This window comes from Amyelois transitella, chromosome 10 (assembly GCF_032362555.1).
Source record: "Amyelois transitella isolate CPQ chromosome 10, ilAmyTran1.1, whole genome shotgun sequence".
Classification (NCBI taxonomy): domain Eukaryota; kingdom Metazoa; phylum Arthropoda; class Insecta; order Lepidoptera; family Pyralidae; genus Amyelois; species Amyelois transitella.
In genome coordinates this window covers 3204086-3227389 of record NC_083513.1, presented here as the reverse complement: position 1 = coordinate 3227389, position 23304 = coordinate 3204086, and the positions used below count along the sequence as shown (strand labels likewise).

The 23304-nt window shown below is 32.8% G+C and overlaps 1 protein-coding gene across 1 annotated transcript; it reads left to right on the top strand.

The window, feature by feature from the left end:
• The first annotated feature begins 6877 nt into the window (after positions 1-6877).
• On the top strand, positions 6878-15514 carry LOC106137600 (peroxidase-like). Its single transcript, XM_060946239.1, has 12 exons — positions 6878-6936; positions 7374-7510; positions 7803-7949; positions 8253-8419; positions 8639-8849; positions 9496-9696; positions 10052-10193; positions 10619-10775; positions 12106-12273; positions 12828-13026; positions 13477-13582; positions 15325-15514. Exons 1-12 carry the CDS (start codon positions 6878-6880, stop codon positions 15512-15514), a joined length of 1884 nt encoding a protein of 627 aa, XP_060802222.1.
• Positions 15515-23304: the final 7790 nt, after the last annotated feature.

Genomic DNA, 23304 nt, shown 5'->3' with positions numbered 1-23304 from the left:
ACAGAATTTGAAAAAATCAACATACATTTTATTCGACAACAATAATTATTCTGCAAACGTTATTTGTAAGTGTGGCAGAAAGAGTATTACAAAAATATTGCGCCGCTTTACTTACAAAACAACACTATTAACTTTTTTAACCTTAGAAATATTGCCAAGATATTTCTTTAATCTCTTGAAATATAAAAATCTTAAAATTCTAGCCGACAATCCTCTTAGTCCTGCACTCTGGTCTTTGCGCAAAGTGTAGCTTGGTCGACAGTTCCGAACAAGCTCATTCCTATTGGCACCCACAGTTGAAGCAAAAAAAAATTGATACATATAATTGTTGCAGATAAAACTCGTACTCGACACTACTTTTGATAGAAGAGGTTGCCCAAAGTTATTTTTTACTGTAATTAGTGGTAAGAAGTTGTTTTTGACTAACGCCATTATTCAAAAATGCTACTGACCGCTAGAAGTTAATGAAAAAGACTTGGGTAAAGCGGGTTTTTGAACGACGCGACCCTGTCTTACCTCCGAAACCTTTGCAGGGGTACCTTACCCATATTGGATCATTGTAATACATCTAGTTGCCTGAATTTGCAGACTTCGTCAAACAGTTTTCCCTCACCGTAAAAACAGCGGTAAGCACTCAAACTAATGTGCATAACTCAGAAAAGAGTAATTAGTATTAAAAGTATTAGTAGTAAGGATTTCAACCTGTGCCTTCACTCCACTTTACTTCGGGCACCTTACCGATTCCACCCCCGACGCCCTATAACTTCTTAGACTTCTCTTTTATCATTTGGAGCAAACGGGAACAATCCTGGATTCGTGTCGTGCACCCGAGCGAAGGAAATCGACCGAGACGCATTAGTATCGGTGACATTGCACTTACGATCACGTTGAGCGTTTGTTCCCTCCATTTTCTTAGAAACCATGCTTTCTTGGTTATCTGAGAAATTTGATTTCTTACTTCTACTCTCTTAGATAATCTTTCAGTATCGTATTTTGTTATTTATTGTTGAAGCATATTGTTGATATTACTCGTAACAAACATTTTTGAGGGTTCATTCTGATACCCTTTTGTAAACTTCATAATTATGTGATAAAGTACATTTTTTTTACAAAAACATACCTATATTTGTGGAGGCCAATTGAAACAGTACTCAAAGATTATAGAATTCGTTAAAATATAACTAGGTTTCTTTACGGTTAGCCTGGCTTAGTGAAGGACAACTATAACTCTTGTATCCCGTGGATTTCTTAAAAGGCAGATAGGCTAATCAACTTGCGATTTTTCTTTTAGACGATGAGCTAGTAACTTGTCGCTATATCTTAATTTCAACATTAAGTCATACAGTTGAACGTGGCCTTTTAATCTTTGCAAGACTGTCTGGCCAATAAGACTAAAGACGTGATTTTATTTTATTGTATGTATGTTTTACTAGCTTTCACCTGCAGCACCTCGTTTTTTCCGCTCCCAAAAAGATAACAAATATCAGCCTTTTTGTCTAAAAATATACTTTCTGATTTATAATAATAAATTGTGATGGAATTGGGATAATAATTATCCCAATTCCATCACAATACCCATAGATATTTTAATAATATTAGATTATATGAAAACCATAAGCATATTAGAATAAGCACCCTTGACACGGGAAAACTAGTTTCCCATAAACTGTCCGTTTAGCGTAAACGTGCAAAAACCAGTTTTCCAACCATGATGAATTGCCATACGTGAACACTTTCATCTCTTGATGGATGATAGTTTTTCAAATAACTTGCTGAAACTACCCTAAAAAGCTAACTAGGCAACTGGATTCGATCTCAAGCGGAAGTTTGTGTAATGAAGAGTTAACATAATGTGTATTGTATTTCGATTTTTCATATAAACAATTGTAATTATAAATTACAATCAATTTAAATTATTTTTTTGGATTGATTATATTGAATTTTACAATCTGCTCGAGGAGAGATGCGGCTGGCGCATAAGTACTTAGGTACTATGTTTTTTTCTTCACTTCATGCCCAGCGTGGAAGTTTATATTTAGCCACTTGATGAAAGTGCTTATTACCTTAGTCGCCTTTTTCGACATCCTCGGACAGAGATGACGGCAAAAAAAATACTTATTTCTACTGCGACAATCGGCGTATAGAACGTTTTGGAATAAAAGTAAAAAACAAACTTCGAGATGTATTTACGAGTACTATGTTTTAGCTTCTTTCTCTTCGAATTAACATCGTGACTTTATCGCAAATAAGATGTAGAAGCGAGACCACTCATTCTGTTTTATAGCAGAAGTGCCTCAGCACAACTCTCAAGTTTAGAGTATAGAAATAGGGAAATATAGCTAATGAAATTCTATTATTTCTTTTATTAGTCCTACATTTTATTTATATTATATTTTATTTATACTCAACTCTTAAATTAAATATTTGATACAATATTTAAATATTTGATACAATATTTAAATATTTGATACGATACTTAAATATTTGATACAAAAGTGATACTTTTATACACATACATATAATCATATCTTTATCCCCTGCGGGGTAGACCGAACCAACAATCTCCAAGAAACTAAAAGACCACGTTCATCTAGATGGCTTAGTGATAAGATCAAAATGGATGGGTCAGTAATACGTATTAGTAAAGACATTATTTCCAGTTAACTCATTTTTTTAAAATATTACCAAGCTTATAATTTTCATTTGCAGTAACATATTGCACTCTTTGTAATAAAATTCCTACTACGCAGTGAATTTTTTAAATAATTGTAGCCTTATGTTTGACTACAGATCATTAATTACTTACAAAAGTTCTTCAAGTTCGATCACTTAATCGTTTAAACGTGAAAGCATCAGAGATACACAAAAAAACTTTCACGTTTAAAATATGAGCATGGATTGCAATATCTGTTTAAATTCCTTCTTTTCTTTTATCTAAACTGCACCTAAGGGACTCCGCACACAATCAGATGAACTTCATTTAATGCGACTGAATGGAGATTTATTTGATACTACTTAGCTAACTCCAGTTACCAGTGTAGCTTCGGTATTATTAAGAGTCATATGACTGTTGGCTCTGTCCATTCCGTAAGGAATAAATTCCGTAAGGGATGTGTATGTATATTCAGTATATGTCTTACTAGCAAAATGTGTAACACGATGTGCATAAATAATAGATTCGGCTACATTTGTTTCGGCGGTTCGGCCTGTATAACTAATGGACCTTGAAGTAAGGCAATAAAATGCTTGAAGAAATATCTGGACATTATTTATGAAACGACTTCTATCGCATTAAATAGTTTTTGTTTGAAAAGTAGCATTTACGACGGTTGTAAACACATATATTTATATAAAATATTAAATTGGATACTAAAATTTAGAGCGCTTTAGTTCAATAGTTCACAGTATTATGATTTTATTAAATAAAAGTAAAATAGAGAGTTTCATCTTTTTTCCAAAATAAGACACTGTCCACGTCAGTTATCATGGAAAATCCTTATTGTTTTACAGGATAATTACTTTTTTCCATACATCTGCAAACATGGCCGATAACTTTATCTCCTACTCATACCTATCATGAAACAATAATTCGTCACAGTAGTCCGTACTCCTCCTAAGCAATGATTAAAAGCGATGCTAAAACACACTATATACATATGGCCATGTCTATATCGCTTGAAGGGAAGACAGAGTCAACAGTCTTGAAAAATGAAAGGCTACGTTCAGCTGCTTGGCTTAATGAAAGAATCCCAAATTTGAAACACCAATAGAATATAAACAAATGATTTTGAAAACTTGTATAGTATTTATAGTACTCGTATTAAGTGGTTCAGCGCTGAATTGATTTTAATTCATCGTTTAAAAATTCATTGAACTACATTATATATATGGCATTAATAAAAACTTCCACATACGGCGATCACTGCATACTTACTTATTTTGCTTTATCCACTTACATCTTTTCATAGAAACTTATCAACTACTCTTTCATTTTGACACATATTTAAGCAAGTCACCTCTTTAATTAATACATTTAAAACGAATTCCAACCCAAGTAATCCCATATAGACTTTTTTGAACCGTGTAACCTAAAAAAGGAAAGTGTCACTAAAAGCGTCGAGCTCAATCGAAAATCCGTTTATCCCCGATACAAAAAATCCTACTAAATCTCGTTTTAAACCTGGATTTTCCTGTTAAAAATCGCATACATTAAGTAGCATTAGCTTTGACCAGGGAGGACTTTTTATAGAATATTAAAATGTAAATATTAGAATAGAATTAGGTTTTAGTCCTACCGAATAAAGGAGATATTTTATCAGTACTAGATTAAGATTTTTTTCACGCAGTCTAATGACAAAATCTTAATACGTTACCTTTTTTTCTGGAAATCAAGAAAAGACCGAAGTTACTCAAACATAAGTAGTAGGTACTTTGGCAATTCCAACTTTCTATGGATTTAAGAGACGTCGTAAATATAAACGGACTTTTTCTTATTTTAATCAAAATCCATTTCTAATACTTTTATGTCTGCTCTGCTATTTTCCATATTGCATTCATCAAACGATCTTTATCTATAATAACAAAAAAGGTTTTAGTTAACAGAATGTTTCGGCGAGTTCACTTGGCATGGACCTAGAGCATGTTGTGCTTTGTCGGTGAAAGTTTTTTGAACACTCGCCAAAAATCACGGTGTCCAAAGGTATTGTAGCATCCAGTTTTTTCAGTATTCTACGCCGGTTAGTAAAGATATACTTTGAAGTTTAAGTTGATTTTTTCAAGACTATATATACAGATTTCTTTTTAAAACTATGTTCAGACTTAGTTTTTCTTTTTCATGTTCTCTGTTCATCGTCATTAATCTGATATATGTTTTGATTGCACATCTGAATGCGCAAAAACCGTATAGGCCGTTATACCCATAGTAATAAGTTTTCCCAGAAATCTTTTATACTCTTGCCAAACCGATTTATATGCAAAATTCCTTTCTTAACTACAAATTTTCAAAAATATACAATGATTATCCGCTTTGGAACATAGCGTAAATAAGTTACAATTAGAGCATCACATTCAATCAGTGGACCAATTAACTCGAATATATTACAGCAATTCTACACATTGAAACCGCATGAGTGATTATCGGTTATCTATTATGGATATAGCTCTATGAAGCTAACTACCGCAAGTAGTGTTGCCAAACTATCGACAATTTACTATCGATATATTTTGACTGTATCGATAGTTGATCTTGGCTATTAACTTTAATATCAATAAGTTCATCAATAGTATTGATTGGCAATAGTATTACATAACTAGCTCTCGCCCGTGAGTTTGTCAGCAAATTTCTTAAATGCCCGTTTGCCCGTTCATATAAAAATAATAAAAAATAGCCTATTTAAAGGACTAAACTACATAAATATTAAGTACTTGTCAAGTTCCAAAATATGTTCCGTAGCTTTTCTATAAAGAAGTTTCAAACAAAGAAACTTTCTAATACATTTATAATATTAATTGGTATTGAAAAAAGATAGCCATAACTATCGACACTATTATTTTTCCTCAAACTATCGATAGTCGACTACCGAACAGCAACACTAACCGCAAGTTTATCTCATGTTATAATATCTATTAGCATTAGTAGACATTGTGCATACCTATCAGGCTATATTTGTATGAATCGGAACTTACCAACTTTTCCTGTTCTGTCGCGTCTTACGATATTCACAGGAAACTTTATAAAGGCCTTTTTATTAGTGTCCCTTATATATAAAAGACGACAAAGACTGTCTGATTGAATAACATATTAAAGAACAGCCCAAACTTTTTGATTTGCTCATGTCTTTATGTTAATAAGCAAGAATTTTTCTTTTAGGCGATGTGCTAGCAACCTGTAACTATTTGAATCTCAATCTTTTCAAGACTGTTCGCTCTGTCTTCGTCATAAGGGATACAGAAATTATTGTATGTATTTATGTAAACATGAGGCGATGACATTAATAAACATATTGGTTAATAGTTCATTCCGCACGAGTGAATGGGTTATGTAATGTGATTACAGCTCAATAGAAGCAACGCTGCAGCTCATCTCGGCATTGTATCTCTAAACACTAGTATTTGGATGCATTGTCTATAGAGTTTCTAGACCTCTGAAGCCTGCTATCCACCCATATGTAAACCTGAGCTGATATATGGTAATGATTAACAAATTTACAAGCAATTTAGCAGTTTATAAAATACGTAAAGCACTTAATTTACAAAAAAAGTAGAAATTGGTTGTAGAAGCACAAAGGGGAAAAGAAAATAGCATAGATAAGTAAAGATATTCAAAAAAATCGGTGTGAAAATAAGAGATTATGGTTGGATTAATAATTCTATATCCTACAATGCCTTGCAATAAATGAGATTAATTTATAAACACGTTTAAAATGTAATAACGATGTCGATTGTATAACTTTAAAATGAATAAAGTTTTATTTACGTTGTAAAAACATCGCAGCCACGGCAGGGCAGAAAAAAGTTTTAATGACTTTCTTTCTCCGGCAATTGAGTGGTCCCACAGGATAATGAGAAACAGGCTGGGGGAATGTAAACAGAAATCAAAAGGAAGTCACTGAGTATGTTAGTTTCCATTTAAAATATCGTGTATTTTTATTTGTGAGTAACAACCGCTTTATTTTTTTTATTACTTGTAGATACGAATAAGTAGTCCCTCTCGCGGGTTTCCTGGCCAACATGATTGTTATAACTGTAACCGCCCGAACTACCTACGTATTTATATTATGTTAAATAAACTTTATGAGTATTCGAAATAAATAATGACAATCTTATTAAAAAGTACTAATTTAAAACTACTTATACTCGTACATTGTCCTTACACAGGATGAGTTACCCAACTAATTTCGACGTGGACATTCATTCTTTACCAATCAAAGGAAACTGGTTCGTGTATCGATTTTCTTCATTTATTACAAGGTTTCATGTGCCGAATAGTCGTTAGCCGTAAAATGCACTACTTTGTTACAATTATATTGTCTTTAGTTGTTATCAATGTGAATGGACTGTTGTATGACCGTGCTAACGGCAATGAAATAACGGACAATACTAAAAATAAGTAAGAAGTATTTTGTTTTATTACACTAATCATTCTCCTAGCATTAATCCGGGTTGAATCCACTCCTCTCACACTCGGGTCAACCATGGGTGACCAAGTGCTAGGTAAATTAGGTTTTTACACAATATGCCTCACATCTGACCGCGGAGCTGAACAAATAACTTCATATATTTTTTTAAAAAACCAACACAATTTTTTTTCACTCTGCTATTTAAATTTAATAAAAGTTGCCAGCATGACTGCATGATATGATTTTTATTTTCAGCCAGTGCACAATCGAAATTAAACCATGTGGTCCCCAGGAGGACAGACGCATGGATGGGACATGCAACAACTACGGAGTTCCCGCGGGAGGAGCCAGCGGAGGACCTTACAAGAGAATGGCTCTACCAGAGAACAAAAGTAAAATACATTTTTAATTTCACTTTCTTTGAAAGTCAAAGCGTTTGCACTAGGGTGTGACTGAAGGATGTGCAAGAAGTCTGGTCATAATTAATCTAGTGCTGAAAAGACGCGTTGAACTGTGAACCTACCTATTAACAAATAAACCTGTCCTAGAAATAGAAATCGTTCTGACATTGTCGTACATGTCTCGAGAAAAATTAATTATTGTAGCGGTCATGATACAAATAAAGATTTATTACTTTTTTACTTTTACTTCACTTAAAGTTTTTTTAATGGTAATTTTTTCCAGAAGCTGATCTGCCATCAGCACGAAACGCCAGAACCACTCTTTTGTCAATAGGCCGAGATGATGATCAACCAGGAGGGTTCCTCACTTCGGCGTCATCGGCCTTTATCAATTTCATTACAAGTGATATCAGTGCTATTGATACTTCAAGTAAGTTTTTAATAATTTTTAAATAAAGGTAGTAGCACTCTGACCATGGCCAAAAGTTATGAACAGTAGTTTGACCGCTCATCGATGCGCATACAGTGAGAGAAAACTGCACATTTCTTACATTTTAATGTAACCACTGATGATAAAAAAACCTGCCATGACTTCGTTAAAGATAAAAAATAATAGCGAATGGTCTTAAAATTAAAGACGGTGCAGGGGGGCACAAAGTAGAGAGAGGAATTTCAGAAAGTGGACCAACGTAAAGATAATAAAGAGTTAAGAAAGATATTTTTTTTCTATAAGTTTCAGTCAACAAGTCTGACGACCGCTGCTGTGGTATAAAAGACAAACAAGGTCCAAGATGTTTTCCAATTTTCATATCTAAAAATGGTTCAACATCTGAAAAAGAATGCTTGGAGTTTTATCGTGCTGTAACTTTTAAAGAATTGGGTTGTTCCTATGACTACCAGGTATGACTTCATTATATTTGAATTCAATAATTCATAATTTCTTTAGAGACACTTTCAACAGCAGCTGATAATGAAATTGAAAACGAAAAATAAATTTACTAGAAATATTATATATTTACTATACCCCCCCGGAGCATTATTTGATTTTATATGGATGATTTGCACTTAGATTAATTATATTATTATGAGGATACCTAAGCGTTTCTTTATCCCTTTCAGATAAATTTCCAAACACCAGCCATTGATCTTTCCCAAATATACGGAGTTGATGAATCCTCCCATAAAACAGTTAGGAAAGGAGAAAATGGTTTGCTAAGTGAATTCGAAAACAATACTAATAATACAAGAAACATAGGAAGTAATGCGAAGAAATTTGAGTCTAAAGTTTGTGTCCCTAGTGGAAACACAACCACATGTTATTATATATTTGGTAAGTCATTTATTAAATTGAAATCAATGTTACAAAATTTTTAGGCGATAGATATATTATTATATGCAAGGAAAAGTTCAAACGTCGTATTCACATAGTTTGTTTACAGTCAATTAGCACATCCGGTAAAATTGCTGCGTTCGAAGGCAAGTTTGCATCACAGTTGCAAAAACAAAACTAGAGCATCCGACATTTAATTTTTTATCAAAATTTTGTACGCTATGCACAAAGAAATTATTGTGAAATGTACATATACTTTGTCTTGTATTACTTTTATGTTGTCAATTTAAGTCAGAAATTTAAAGCCAGTGATGAACAAAAATGTGAAAAATTTTGATTAGAATTTCTGTACATTTGTACAGGATCACGCAAAATCTATTGTTCTGATTTTCTAATCAACGTCCAACTTATAAACGTAACAAAATCCCCTGCCCCTCTAAGAGGGTAATACAAGGGGTCAGTGTTTTGTCAGATTTCGTTATGCGGATATTCGGATACGGATTTCTTCCTCCTGGCGTTAGTCCAGGTTACGATCTCATCTTTTTGGAGATTTGAATTTACGGGTTCCTATCGATGTTTTCACTCACCGTAACAGCATCGTACACTAACCCAGTTTCAGCACAAATTTGTTATTATTTTTCAAAAGGTCCGCCTAATGCTTACAACTACGACATAAGATCGACTATATTAAGCACCTGGTTCATACGTGAGCATAACCGCCTAGCCACAGCTCTTCACGAGCTTAACCCATGCTGGAAGGACGACAGGCTTTTCAAAGTAGCAAGGAGTATTAATATAGCTACTGTTGCCAATATTTTCCTTTACGAACTTCTTCCACTAATCATGGGTAAGACTCGTTTTACTTCTTAGTTATCCATAGTTATCCATCTTTGCATTAATTATGATGGATTTTCAGAAATCCTTAGTGTCTGCAGACACAAGCAAAATCAAGTTCATTAAAAAAATAAAGTCGAACAAGTGTATCTACCGCTTTAAAAGGAATTCCGAGTTGCATATTTTGTTTCAATTTTAAAGTTCTTTTAACTGAAAAGAAAACTGTAATTTTTCACAAAGACGCTGAAAATACACGTAAAATTACAACGCGGGAAAGAATTTCAAATACGTTAATTAGCTCGGATGCACTCTTTGCTTGGAGACGTGGGTTGAAAAATTTAATATCTCTAATGAAATATGTGACACAGGGTACAGAAACATGGTTAACTCGGGACTTCTATCTCAGCAAATAGAGTACGTGACTCTTTACGAAGACGCAGTACCACTTGTTTACACCGAGTATGTGAGTGCGATGAACTATTTCTTGACACTAAGGAATGGGAGAATCAAGTAAGTAATGTGACCAAATACTTCGATGTAATAATTATTAAGTCCAATTTTTTTTTTTTTTGATGTGAATAATCATTTTTTTTATAGCAGCTGTCATTAAATAAAATCTTACATTTAGAACTATAAAAACAATTTCACTTCAGTCTAATTATTTTCTATAAGTGTTCTTAAAGTCTAGGAATCAAAATTTCTGAATTAATTATTCTTCTATTATACTACCACCAAACTCCAACTTTCCCTGTAAAAATATAGTTTTGAGTTTAGAAATATTTAATTATAATTGGTACAGTTGTTTAATATCCAAACAAATCATATCAGAATTTTAGTATGGTTTGAATATATTAGAATTATAAGTAACGATCTTGTTATTATAAAAAGAGGCGTGATTTTATGTATGTATGTATGAACTTGTTATTTTTATATAGGAAATTCGACGACAACAATAGGTACATCGGAGATTTACATTTGAACGAGACTCTGTTCAACCAGGAATTAATAGGAAGTGGTAAAAACTACGACGAGATTAGCCGAGGGATGATTCTCCAGAAAGCTGGAAAAGTCGACAGCGAACTGGACCCAGAGGTATAAAAAATTATGCACCATATGATACATACAAACCTACATAATACCACGCCTTTTTCCCGGAGAGTTCAAACTCATTTTTTGCTTACCTCGATCCCTGTTTTATTTATTTGTTACTAGCTGACCCGGCTAACTTTGTTTTGCCATATAAATAATATTAAATGACGATTGATCAGTTATCGCCCGGTGATAAAAATGAATAAATTACTAAAGGCTATTAAAGAAGGGGTTGGTGATAGAAGGGTATAAATTTATAGTTGAAAGTTTATAGTTGAAATAAAAATTTGTATAGAATAATAAAAAAAATTTTAAGGGTGGACAACCCTTAACACTTAGGGGTATGAAAAATAGATGTTAGCCGATTCTCAGACCTACTGAATATGCATGCAAAATTTGGTTAAAATCGGTAAAGCCGTTTCGGAGGATTACGGAGACAAACATTGTGACACGAGAATTTTATATACATATATAAACATTATTTATACAATAATAAATGGTCAACGTGCTTTTTATGGAATTTCATCGGTAATATTTATTTAAATAAACTAAATTACGTTTGTTATTATCCTTTTAGGATTCCGTACCTAATAATTCCGTACGTAAGGTAAAAATGGGACCCTATTACTAAGCCTCCAGTGGCTGTTTGTCCGTCCGTCCGTCTGCTCTATGCAAAACTGTTTCTCTTAAACAGTGATAGCTAAAAGCTGAAATTTTTACAAACAATGTATTTCCGTTGCCGCTATAATAACAAATAGTAAAAATAAAAAATATATTAAGGGGGATCTCCATGCAATAAACATGTTTGTTTTATTTTTTGCTCATTATTAATAACGGTAACATGTTGAGGCTTAAAATTTTCAAAGAATATTTAGTTGTATATTACTTCAAAATAAATACTAAGTTGTATGTTACCATAAACACAATATTTTTAAATTTTAGAGATAATGGTGCGGAATCATTCGCAAATCCAACACGTGCTTGGCCTGTTTTTTACCATAACTGTTCACTATGCATAAAGCATTTATTACCCTTAGTTATAACTTAAGTTAGAGTTTTAAATTTTATCCTTGCTCATGTTTTATTTTAACTTGAATATAAATTCTTACATTACAAATTTTCTTCTATAAAAGTTTAACAACTTAAAAAATGAGTCGAAATTCTGTACAAAATCACAGCTCTTAAAAATTAAGAAGAACTTTAAGTTGGAAATTAACGATACTATAAAACACTTAAGCAACTTCATTTTTAAAACTTTCTTAAGCAATATTGTAATAATAAGTATAAGGTTGGAACTTCTGATTTTTTTCAATATTTTATTTTTATTTTGTAGATCGGAGAAGTTATTTATAATGGGAATGAAAAATCCCCTGACCTGTTCACGGCGGGCATACAAAGAAGCAGGGATATGGGCGTCGCTTCATACAATAGGTATCGGGAGATGTGTGGGATGACAGCCGCTAAGAAGTTCCACGACTTTTTGGATTCCATGTCTTTGGAGGTATCTATTTATATTTTTTTGTATTTTATCGGCTTTATATTTTTTATCATATGTTATATCAAATCTTCGAAGTATTGAAAGTTTGATTTCTTGACGGTTTTATAGTTAAGTGGATTAATAATATAAGCAGGACCTCGGGCCCGGTAGGGCGCAACTGGGAATACGCAAACGAGACAATACTAATGCTGGATAAGTAATTCCTGTCTTATTTATTTATTTAATCTTTATTGTAACAATTACAATTTGTAAAGTACAATATGCGGACTTAATGATATTAGCATTATCAAACAGTCTATCGTTGGGTTAAGCAGAAAACCTTTGTGTTGATAATAATGTATAATAAACATACTTTCTATACCATATACCATAAACCTATACTTATTATTATCACTTGAAGTGTAATTTAATGTTTCTGCATTAATTCTTTATTTTATAATCCTCCTACGTTTTATACAGGTACCTACGTAACCAAACGACACAATACAATCTATACTCCTTTAAAATTTTTGCGAAGTAAGTTCTATCCAAATTATCGACTTTATAATTATTTACAGAAAATGGAGGCGCTCAAAGATCTCTACAACACAGTCGATGATGTTGAACTCATCCCTGGTTTGATGAGTGAAATTCCAGTCCAGAATGGCCTGATAGGACCTACACTGTATTGTATTATAACCAAACAGTTACAACTTTTCCGATATTCAGACCGTTTTTGGTTTGAAAGAGGAGATCAGTTTCACAGTTTTCTATTCCGTGAGTAAATAATCGTTATAAATTTGTTTCAATGACTAAGTTATTTTATTATTAGTTTTTTATAATATACTGTCATAACTTAGTAACATAGAACTAAACGCAAATAAAATACCACAGCAGCATGTCTGAGAGCAACATAAAGTAAATAATAACTGGTTAAATTTAAAATATTTTCTTAACAGACAATGGACTAAAACCCCTACTCTTTTAAATTTACTTTGCTATTATTATTATGCAAATTCCGTTATATCTGAACGTTTCATTCACTCATTGTTTAATTCAAGTTCAGGAATCTATACTATTAAAAAAAATATTTTATTTTTTTAACATTCGCTACACGGCTACCGTTTTCTTAAAATGACGCTCTTGTATTAATTAAATGAACCTAATTAGTTTATATTTTAATATTTTATTTTATTTAAGCCTTATTAACTTAACTTTCATTTGCAGCCCAGCTACAAGAAATCAGAAAGAGTAACATGGCAAGAGTAGTGTGTGACAATTCGCAGGCAATCGAGTTCATACAACCTCATGCTTTCCAGGCCACAGGACCCGGGTAAGGCACAACTTTTATGTTGAAATACTTTCAACTTCTGCAATAAAGCATACCCAAGGGGATCGGTCATCAGGCATAAGATCTGTTTTAAGACATACGACCTAAACTCCATTTATTGAAACAACCTAATCAAACGATTGGAAACACAAGGAACAACATACATACATCCATATAATCACGTCTTATATCACTTGCGGGGTAGACAGAGCCAACAGTCTTGAAAAGGCTGATAGCCCACGTTCAGCTGATTGGCTTAATGATAGAATTGAGATTCAAATAGTGACAGCCCATCGCCTAAACGAACAATCCCGACTTTATCAGCCTAACTTTAAGTTGCCTTTTAAGACTTCCATGGGAATGAGACGGAGTCATATTCTTTTTATTTTTGGTGCCGGAAACTACACGTTTGGTGCCGGCACAAGGAATCATGAGGTCAAAAATGCCACCGTAGCGGACCCTGGGTAGAGTTTGACGGTGGAGGGCGCAAGCAGCATTGCTAAGATATTACGAGTATACAGAGAGATGTTTACGTCATAATAAGCATACATTATAATGTCTTTTTCCCTTTTGGGGTAGATTGCAGGGGTAAATAGAGCCTGCAGTCTCAAAAAGACTGAAGGGTAACATGTTGTTAGTGCATCGCCTAAAAGAAGAACCCCAAGTTTTTTTAATAAGCCTTTCCCTTTCCAAAAATAAAAGAATAATATCTACAATCATTATATTGATTATAACTGTTACATATTCGGTCTAAATTTCCTCATTAATAATCTTCCAATGGCCTGGTGTAATTATTGGTAGGCAATTTACGTATTTTGGTAAAATGATATGAATTTTGGCGCATTAATTAGATATGTCAGTCGGTAGCTGAAACAAAGTAATTTGAAACACAGTCTAGGAGAACCTATTATTAATTCTCGTTAATTTTTATATATCTTCTGAATTTTACGACTCCGTTTAAAAGAAGCAATCTGTTTTATTTCTGAAAATCTTCAAGGAAGCGACCTCTGGAAATTTAGTTTCTGTATAAGACCTTTAAATCACTGACCTTAATTATTTATTTTATTTATTTAAAACTTTATTGCATAAAATAAATGTACAAAAGGCGGACTTAATGCCTCATTATTCAGACGGAAAATTTAACGCCTCCATACAACCATTATATAAATGAGGGTGCTGTAGATTTTAAGTAAGTTGACGGCAATGCAATGAGAGAATGCAATTACAGCCGCGCCATTTACTATTCAGGACAAGATGCTTTGGACGACTTTAAAATGAAGGCGGTAATATATCACCAGATGTTCTATAATAGTTCTTAAAAATTGAGCATTAGAGTTGGATCTTATTAAAATTAAGATATGTACTTAAAATTAAAAAAATATTGTTTTTACTAAATAAGACAGTTCAAAATCTCTTTTTGCAGTAGATTTATCCAACTAAATTGAATGATGACAAAAAAACAAAAATCGGAGTAATTTAATTGAGCGGTCTACAATGTACCTACTCGAGTATATAATGTTGATAAGAGTAAAACAAAATTAAATTATTTAAATTAATTAAATTACGTAATTTTAACAGTTTTAAAAGCCGTATAAATAATTATGTGTATTGTTTCAAAAAATCGCATTAACTATAGGTACCTGCGCACAAAAATTTAGTCATTTATTTCAACAAAGCTTTAATAAAATTACTTAAAGCTCATGGAAAAATCTAGTTGTCAATAAAATATTAATTACCACTTCCAGGAACATGCCGCTCCCTTGCTCGTTCATCCCAGGTCCGGACTTAACAGCGTGGTCTGACAGCAGCTGTGGGAAAGGGAATACACCAAATCAGTTCCCTTCAAGGATTCCAATAGATGGGCCGTACTCGTATATGGAAATTTTAACGTTTTTCGACGATATGTTGAGAAATAAAACTATGTCACATGTGTAATGCTAGAAGCTTAAAGGTATAATGTTTATATTGAGATATAAACATGTATACGCGGTGGTAAGTTAAGTACTTAGTTTGTACATGTAAGAAGGACCAATATTATGTGATTTGACTCGGAGCAAGGCTGAAATGGAACGCGGTAAAATTTTAGCGACAAATTAAAAAAGGTTTTTCCTAATCAAATATCATTGTTTTCTCATTATTATAGTATATATATAGTATATTATTTAAATCACATAATAAGGAATAATAAGTGTGGATTTCACCGTAAGAAATACTTTAAAAATAATTAACAAGTTCCGTGTATGCAAAACATGTGGTTAATTTTTTTTTTCAAACTATAACTTTGCTATGGCGAAATTGAAAAAATGCTTCAGTTAGTAAACTCATTTGTTACTCGTTACAAATATGTTAAAAAAAATATTGTTCGAATAAAGGATAATAACACTTGAAATAAAAGAGTATTTCTATGACATCTATATCTTTGATTTTTATTAAAACCAAAGCACCTATTGAACGAAAGATATGTAGTAAAAAATAAATATCTTTATTTATCCCCGTATCGGAACCAAGCTAGAAGCAGTGCTTAATCAAACCTTACACTAAAAGCTCCGGCGAACTTTCCGAGAGTGCGGTAATAAAATAAATTAAAAAAGCTAAGCGTAGGTAGTGCAACAATCCTCATTTATTCAAGAGGGAATTGGAGTAATTTGAAATTTCCAGAAGGAAAATTAAAAAGAAACTGGCTTATCTTGGCGAGCCGTGCAATTACGTCCGGCTAAACAACTTTCAGTTTTTTACGAAACAAACTTACCGTTCATTCTTAAAATATATGTATATTTTACTAGACTTGCTCAAGGCATAGTTAAGAATTTTCTGGAAAATAGCAGCCAACATAGGTATGTTACTTCAGATGATGCAATCTACCTCTGTGCTTAATTTTATTAAAATAAGAAGTTCTTTTTTAAGTTTATTCAGTGTTACGAAAATATAATTTTAAACGATCTTACCTGTTTGTTTTTAAAGAAGTCCATACTAATATTACAAATGTGCTTATAATGTCTGTATGTCAGTCTTTCACATCAAAACGACTAAACCTATCTCCTTGAAATGATGTACATATAAGTATAGTGTGAAAAACGGACAAGGACCAGGCTTTTTTCACGCGGGTGGAGCCACGGGCAAATCGCACATAAATTTTAATCAATTCTTAATTTTTAACATCTTTAAAAATATTTTTTTTTATTTTATCTAATACTCTCTTCAAACTCGTTATCTCCGGCGAGAAGGGTGCCCCCGACCGCCGCCATTCAGCAACGCACTTTGTTGTAGGAACAATGTGCCTGTTTTTAGAAGATCCCGTTGGAATGTGCCGAAAAAGTTTAGGTTTGCTGTTGTTTACTGTTTACCCAAGAGGCTTTGGAACTAAGCTTAAGAAATACCCAAAAAAATCTGCTTACATATAGTCTTTTGACGATGTCTTAACGAAAACAGAAATAATAAAAATGTTTATTCATTCTACTATATAAGTTTTTATTGTAATATTTTTATGCCAGTAATATATATTTATAAACATAACTCTTTATGATACGTTCATTATAATTTAAAGAATAAAAACATTTAATGGAACTTTGTAGTCCCATTAATTTAAAACAATTATAAAATAAACAAAAATATTTATTTGAAAAATACACTACAGCCATATTTAAACTATAACAACTAAGTACCTCAAATATTGTATCGTGTGATGTAGAAACGTGCTTTTTCTTTTTTCTTACACTACATTTGTTGTAATATATTTTTTGCAATCAAATAATTATATCCAACGATATAAATTTGATTAAAAGAGAGTCTTTTAAACTTAACTACTTATACGTTTATGTTTACATACTCACTATCGCTTTAATTCTCAAATGAGAATTTTTTTTTTTACAGATTTCTCAAATATACCTTTGTAGATCGGTAAGTAACTATAAAAAAAACGTACAGAATATTAAAAATCACACCACTTTTCCAGCGAGGTAGGCTAGGCGGCAAGAAGATTGACGCGAATCCTGCAAACTTCTTTCGCTTCATTCACATTTATAACTCGCTCTCTTCATAAAAGCTCGTCTGATACTCATAACCTTACCTTTACATAAATATGACGTAATTGTACCAACTATCTGTGTAGGTACCCCACTGTAGGTATTCCGCACCTCAACTTTTGCCCTCACGTCTCAACGTCACGTTTTTGAAACGATTTGCTGAAGAAATCTCATTCCTTATTTATGACCGTCTTATGAATACGTGGTGATGTGATGTAGGACATTATTGCCGCGAAGGCTTACGCTGCCCTTTTTTCAAAAGAAGATTACACATAACTAATTCCAATTATTATTATAAATGCGAAATTAAATCTGTTCACGCGTTATCTACTGAACCAATGTTATTGAAATTTTGCGTAAATATAAGTTAAAAGTCTGAAGAAGGACAAAACTAGAGTACTTTTAATATCGGTAAAAACCGTGACACCGACACCGTGGGATTTGCCAAATACCTGTATTATTTTGTAGGTAGCGCCAAATTCGCTCGTGTATGTGGTACTAAATTCGCACGGACGAAGCTGCGGGTAAAAGCTAGTTCATGACAATTTTCCTTTTTTTCGAATCAATTTCTGAGATCCATTGATTTCAGGGATCCTGGTATCTACTCTGCGGAGGAGTTTGACATTTGGCTACGTCTACGATTGACGATTGGGTAGGTTTATTCTTTAATTAAAGTTAATTAAACTGAGCAAATCCCGTCTGACCTTATAAAAAGAATTCTGGTAATAAGGTAATAGTATTAAGTTTAAAGGAAAATAAGAAGATTTACTTTAGGATGGAGTCACAGGCTGATATCCGATTCTTGTCTAGAGTAACGAGGACCCCACTGAGACAAACGCAATAAAAGACAAATAATTAAGTAGTATGAAGTATAGAAAAAATCCAAACCAAGACAAATACTATGTATATGATAGTATAGAATAAAATTGCCTGCTAGAAACCATACAGCCAATAAAACTCACAAACTCTAAGATAACATGTTATTAGTGTAGACGATTCATAGGTGATTGTGTAGACGAAGTTTCCCCAACATCAAGAACTTGATATTAATACTCTCTATTAAGTTACAAGTCTCCGTTATCAGACCTATTGCTTAGCGCTTAACCTACGATTCGAACAGTTATACCGATAGGATTTCTACGTGAGATTGCGTTATACTCCTAGGCAAATTGTAGTTAAAATCAAAAACATTTTGGCATTTATTATATTAACTTGTTTCCCGCGAATCCACCTGCTTAAATAACATGTTAGTGTGATTATAGTCCTACATTTGCGCTAAAATCCTATATGAAATGTAGATACGTTGAATGCGTAAGTCATGAGTGTTTAATCAAAAGGAATTAATTTACATATTTGTCGTATTATATGAGATTTTTTTTTTAATATTAAGAGTAAACTTATAATCAATTGTATTTTTGTACATGAATGATTGGTATGGTACCAATATAATCATAAAATGAAAAAAAAAAACAATCTGCAAATTCCTTTATAATGTTTTCTTTAATCGCGTTCACTCGACTCATCACGGCATGGATTAGCATCCTATTTTTAAAATATTTTATTCAATAGTTACCTACATATCAAAAAATTACATATAACGATAGCTACCATTTTTATTTAATTTTTTTTTTATTTTCAATAGAACAAATAAATTTTGTATCTTAATACTAAAAGTAAACAAGGTCCGAAGTATGGCATAAAATTGAGGAACTGCCTTGCCCCAAGCGAGAGATCTCTTACCAGCTTTCTTCGCAAATCACGTCTTAAATATATGGAACCTATTTGTACTACAGTAGAGTTTCATTTGCCAAGTAATACCAGGGCTGTAGCAATAAAGGTTTTGCAGCAAGCCATACATCAATTTAACTACAAGATGGTTTGTTTATCAACCACGTACCCTAGTGAACACTATCTTTATGGCCTTCAGCAACACATTTTGGACGCGTTCTAAATTATGGACGGTACTTCGTTGATAGTCCAGAGCTCTAAATCATGAAATTCCGTTTATAGAAGCATCTTTGGAACTATGTCATAGTAACTGTCTTACTTCTTATGACATCGTATGACATATCTGGTTTTTGGCAGAGTATAATTCCATTCCATCTCATCTTGTACTTATAGACGTTTGCGTTAGAAAAGAGAAGTGGACCTTGGGCGCTAAAACATAACAGCTGAGATTGCAACTAAAAAAATCAGAGATAAATCTTTCTGTAAGTATCGTGGGAGACAACTAAAAAACTACACTTACAATTATTACTCTTAAAAATCAGGCCGACTGGTGTCAAACAAATATTTTTGACAAAGTTTTTCGCCACTTTTGGCCATGTTTTCACCTTCATGTAACCAATAATTTTATGGTATGATTTGAGTGCCTGACACGTTACTTGGTTTGTGCAAAGTACACATTTTAAAATGTTCATCAAGGTGTGGAGTACAGAGACTCTAGAGAGGGAGTATACACTGTACAGACTGCCGCCATTATGGTTAAACTTATATTCCGTGTAAATTATGTTTACGCATACTGCAATCTGAAGGAATCAAGATCAAACTGTTAGAAGTACTGGACAAACAACTCGACGTCCGACACCCCTTGAAAACAAACTGGGCCCATCGACTTGTTTGCTCAACAACCTGGCCCAAACAATGGCAGTACCGACGCAAATAGGGCTCCATTTATGAAAGTGAAATTTAAAAATAGATAACACGTAAAAGTGAGTATCAGTAAGACAATTAAATACCTACACCGATGAGTTTGCTTGAAAAGAAATATTAAAAAAGACGTCGTACATATCAATCCAAAAAATTTATCTTCACGGAAAATTCTTAACTTAACTAAGTCTATAAAACTACTTTATAAATAGAGAAATGGATTATTTTTAAATTTAAATTACAATTTTTTTTTTTCATACTAATCATATTTTTCCAATATTTTCCATTTTCATATTTTTAAGCGGCTTAATGCCAATCATAACCCGCCATTCTCTTTTTTTCTCAAACTACAAAGGAGAATAATGATTCCCTATTGACGAACAAATATACAAAAAGTCGGTAAAAACAACATTTTAATTCCAATATCAATACATCAATGTCAGTCGCGAATGCTGTTATTTTCAAACGTCAACAAACGAATCGAAATTGGCTACAAAACCGATTGGGCGGAACGCAAAGAGTACAGTTATTCCAATCCCAACTAATATAATAAATGCGAAAGTAAGTTTAATTATTGTTTGTTTTCTCTTTCTCACGTTATCTTCTAAACCAATCTTCTTCAAATCTGGCGTAAGTATATAAAATTAAGACTGGAAAAATGAAAAGTACCCTATGTCAAAAGTACATAGGGTATACTTTTCATCCCGCTGAATTAGCGAAAACTTTTATCATTTTGTAGGAAGCGCTAAATTCGCACGGTCGTAGCTACAAGTCAAAGCTAGTCAACTGTAAGTCTTACTCCATTCTACTGGTAAGACTACTTAATAATACTACTGGGATCAGAGGAATAATTAAGTTTCCATGGTAGTCATAAAGTCATCCTCATTTCAACTACAATTCGGCCTTCATAGTTATAAAGTGTATCCTAATTCGGGCGGCTCAAAGCCACGGTCACGTAGGCGATATTAGTCTGGCGACAGATGGAGCGCCCATTACGGGCAGTCACTACATCACGGCATGTAAATCCTACTGGACCTCATACCGACAGGGTTAATATCAACCCCAGCTGCGCTGTTACCTTTGCCATAATGCATAAAATTAGAAAAAATATCTTTTTTTTACTAAAATTGTAAAACATTTCCATTGAGATTTCTGACATGACAATTGTTAGAAAGTTATTTACGGTAAGATTTGCCTTTTGATCTTGTCGAGGCTATACAATATTCATTTTTTGGACCAAATACTGATTACTTGATCGTTAAAACTATTTTTATATTTTATGATCATTAAATCAGTTAAAATGTCTCCCAAACATTTCACAAACACCGCGTCTATATAAAAACTGATGATAACTTTCCATTTTGGGAGCATAAACCCTCAAAGCAGATTGTTACTTGAATCTTTTATTTCCATTCTTCGGGGTTCTTTCTGTCTTCATTAGTCATTCTTTAGAAAAGATAAAATGATTTATTAACGTTAAGCTTGCTGAAGTTCCGTTGAAATTGATGGTAGTTTAAAAAAAATTGAACTTGCAAGTATCATACCGTTTTCAAACGAACTTTTTATTCAAACATTTCTAAGTTTCATATTGGATAATCAAGAATGAATCCTTGTTTACTTAATCGTATTTTAGCAAACTTGTCTTGTGGCTAAGTGAAATTGTAATTTAAATTAAAAAAATAATCTTGGATTTGTTAAATATATTTTTTATCAAAAATATAATTAGTTAAATATATTTTTAAATATATTATAGTTAAATATATTTTTGATAAAAATAATATTTCAACGTGACTAAGACTTTGAAGTTTATACGTTACATAAAAATCGGCCACAAACAATCCTCTTCATTATATTTATCTTAGAAACTATTAAAAAGAAAAGAGTTTATTTAACTCCTGATTCATTCATTTATTCATTACAAATAAAATAACAAAAATATATTTTTTTCTCTTTATAGGAAATATTAGTATGGTTACAGAATAAGAAATCAAGAAAAAGACATTCTACGGACATAAAGCTATTTAGCATCAGGTTAGAATTTTGCATAAGTCCCGTATCAACGGCACGCGACTTGGCGTCGCTAATAAATCATTTGGTACCATAAAAGAGGAATATTAAATCGAAGGATGCCAAGAAAATGAAGGCAAGGGGCGATGTGAAAAATTGGGTAATAAAAAGGCAATCCCCAGTGCAAAACGAACTAGATTTTCAATTACAACCAGTGGTGATGCTGATGATGGCGTAACGGTAGATTGTAAGATAGCTGTTCTGAAATTTTACAGTTAAGAAAATTTATTAAGGGTACAACTTCATCATTTCAACAGGACTTATTCGCTTCCCGTGAAATAACAGACATCCAGAGATTTCAGTAAGATTACAATATGATTTTAATGGCTACCACATTAATTATTTGGTTGATTTTCAAACATTTACATGTGGTAAGTTTAATTTCCAATTGCATTAACTAAGCCGCCTTCATGTTCCTGCCTTCGTAAAATGTTTACCGTATGCACAAAGTTATTCCTTAAAACCTTTTGTTGTCAATTAAATGCTATGCAATGTTAAAATTTATAAGTCTACTTACTCACCTTCAGACATCGCGTGTAAAAGAAGCAGATGATTCGCACTTTGTTGTTTCTTGCAGTCGAATGTGAAAAAGTAGTTCTTTGCAGAATAACAGAAGAATCTTTACGCTTAAAAACCAAAATCCGTTTGATCTATAGAAGCGATGATCAATCCGTTACTCCTTTCCATATTATTGGTTATTTGGATCAATATCAATCACTAAAAGTACTGTAGGTAAATCACAACATCCATAGCTACAAGTTTAGGACAATTTATCGTCGGGTTAGGGTGTATCCTTATTTATCGGGAAAGCGCGTAAGGGCTACGGATCGAACCATTTATTTATAAAGAGGTTGCCATCGACGAAAAGGCCGTATATCCTTTTACCGGGATAGAGATTTTGGATAGCTAAAATCGCGTTACTGAGTCTTGTGACTGTTTGCTCTGTCTACCCCGTAATGGATAAAGTGTCGTATTTATATGTGTGTA

Bases quoted from the DNA above. Each gene is read 5' to 3' on its own strand.
- LOC106137600 (XM_060946239.1), top strand. From the start codon at position 6,878: ATGAGTTACCCAACTAATTTCGACGTGGACATTCATTCTTTACCAATC. The intron at 7,511-7,802 runs GTAAAATACATT...AATTTTTTCCAG, and splicing joins GGCTCTACCAGAGAACAAAA to AAGCTGATCTGCCATCAGCA. The intron at 10,776-12,105 runs GTATAAAAAATT...TTTATTTTGTAG, and splicing joins ACAGCGAACTGGACCCAGAG to ATCGGAGAAGTTATTTATAA.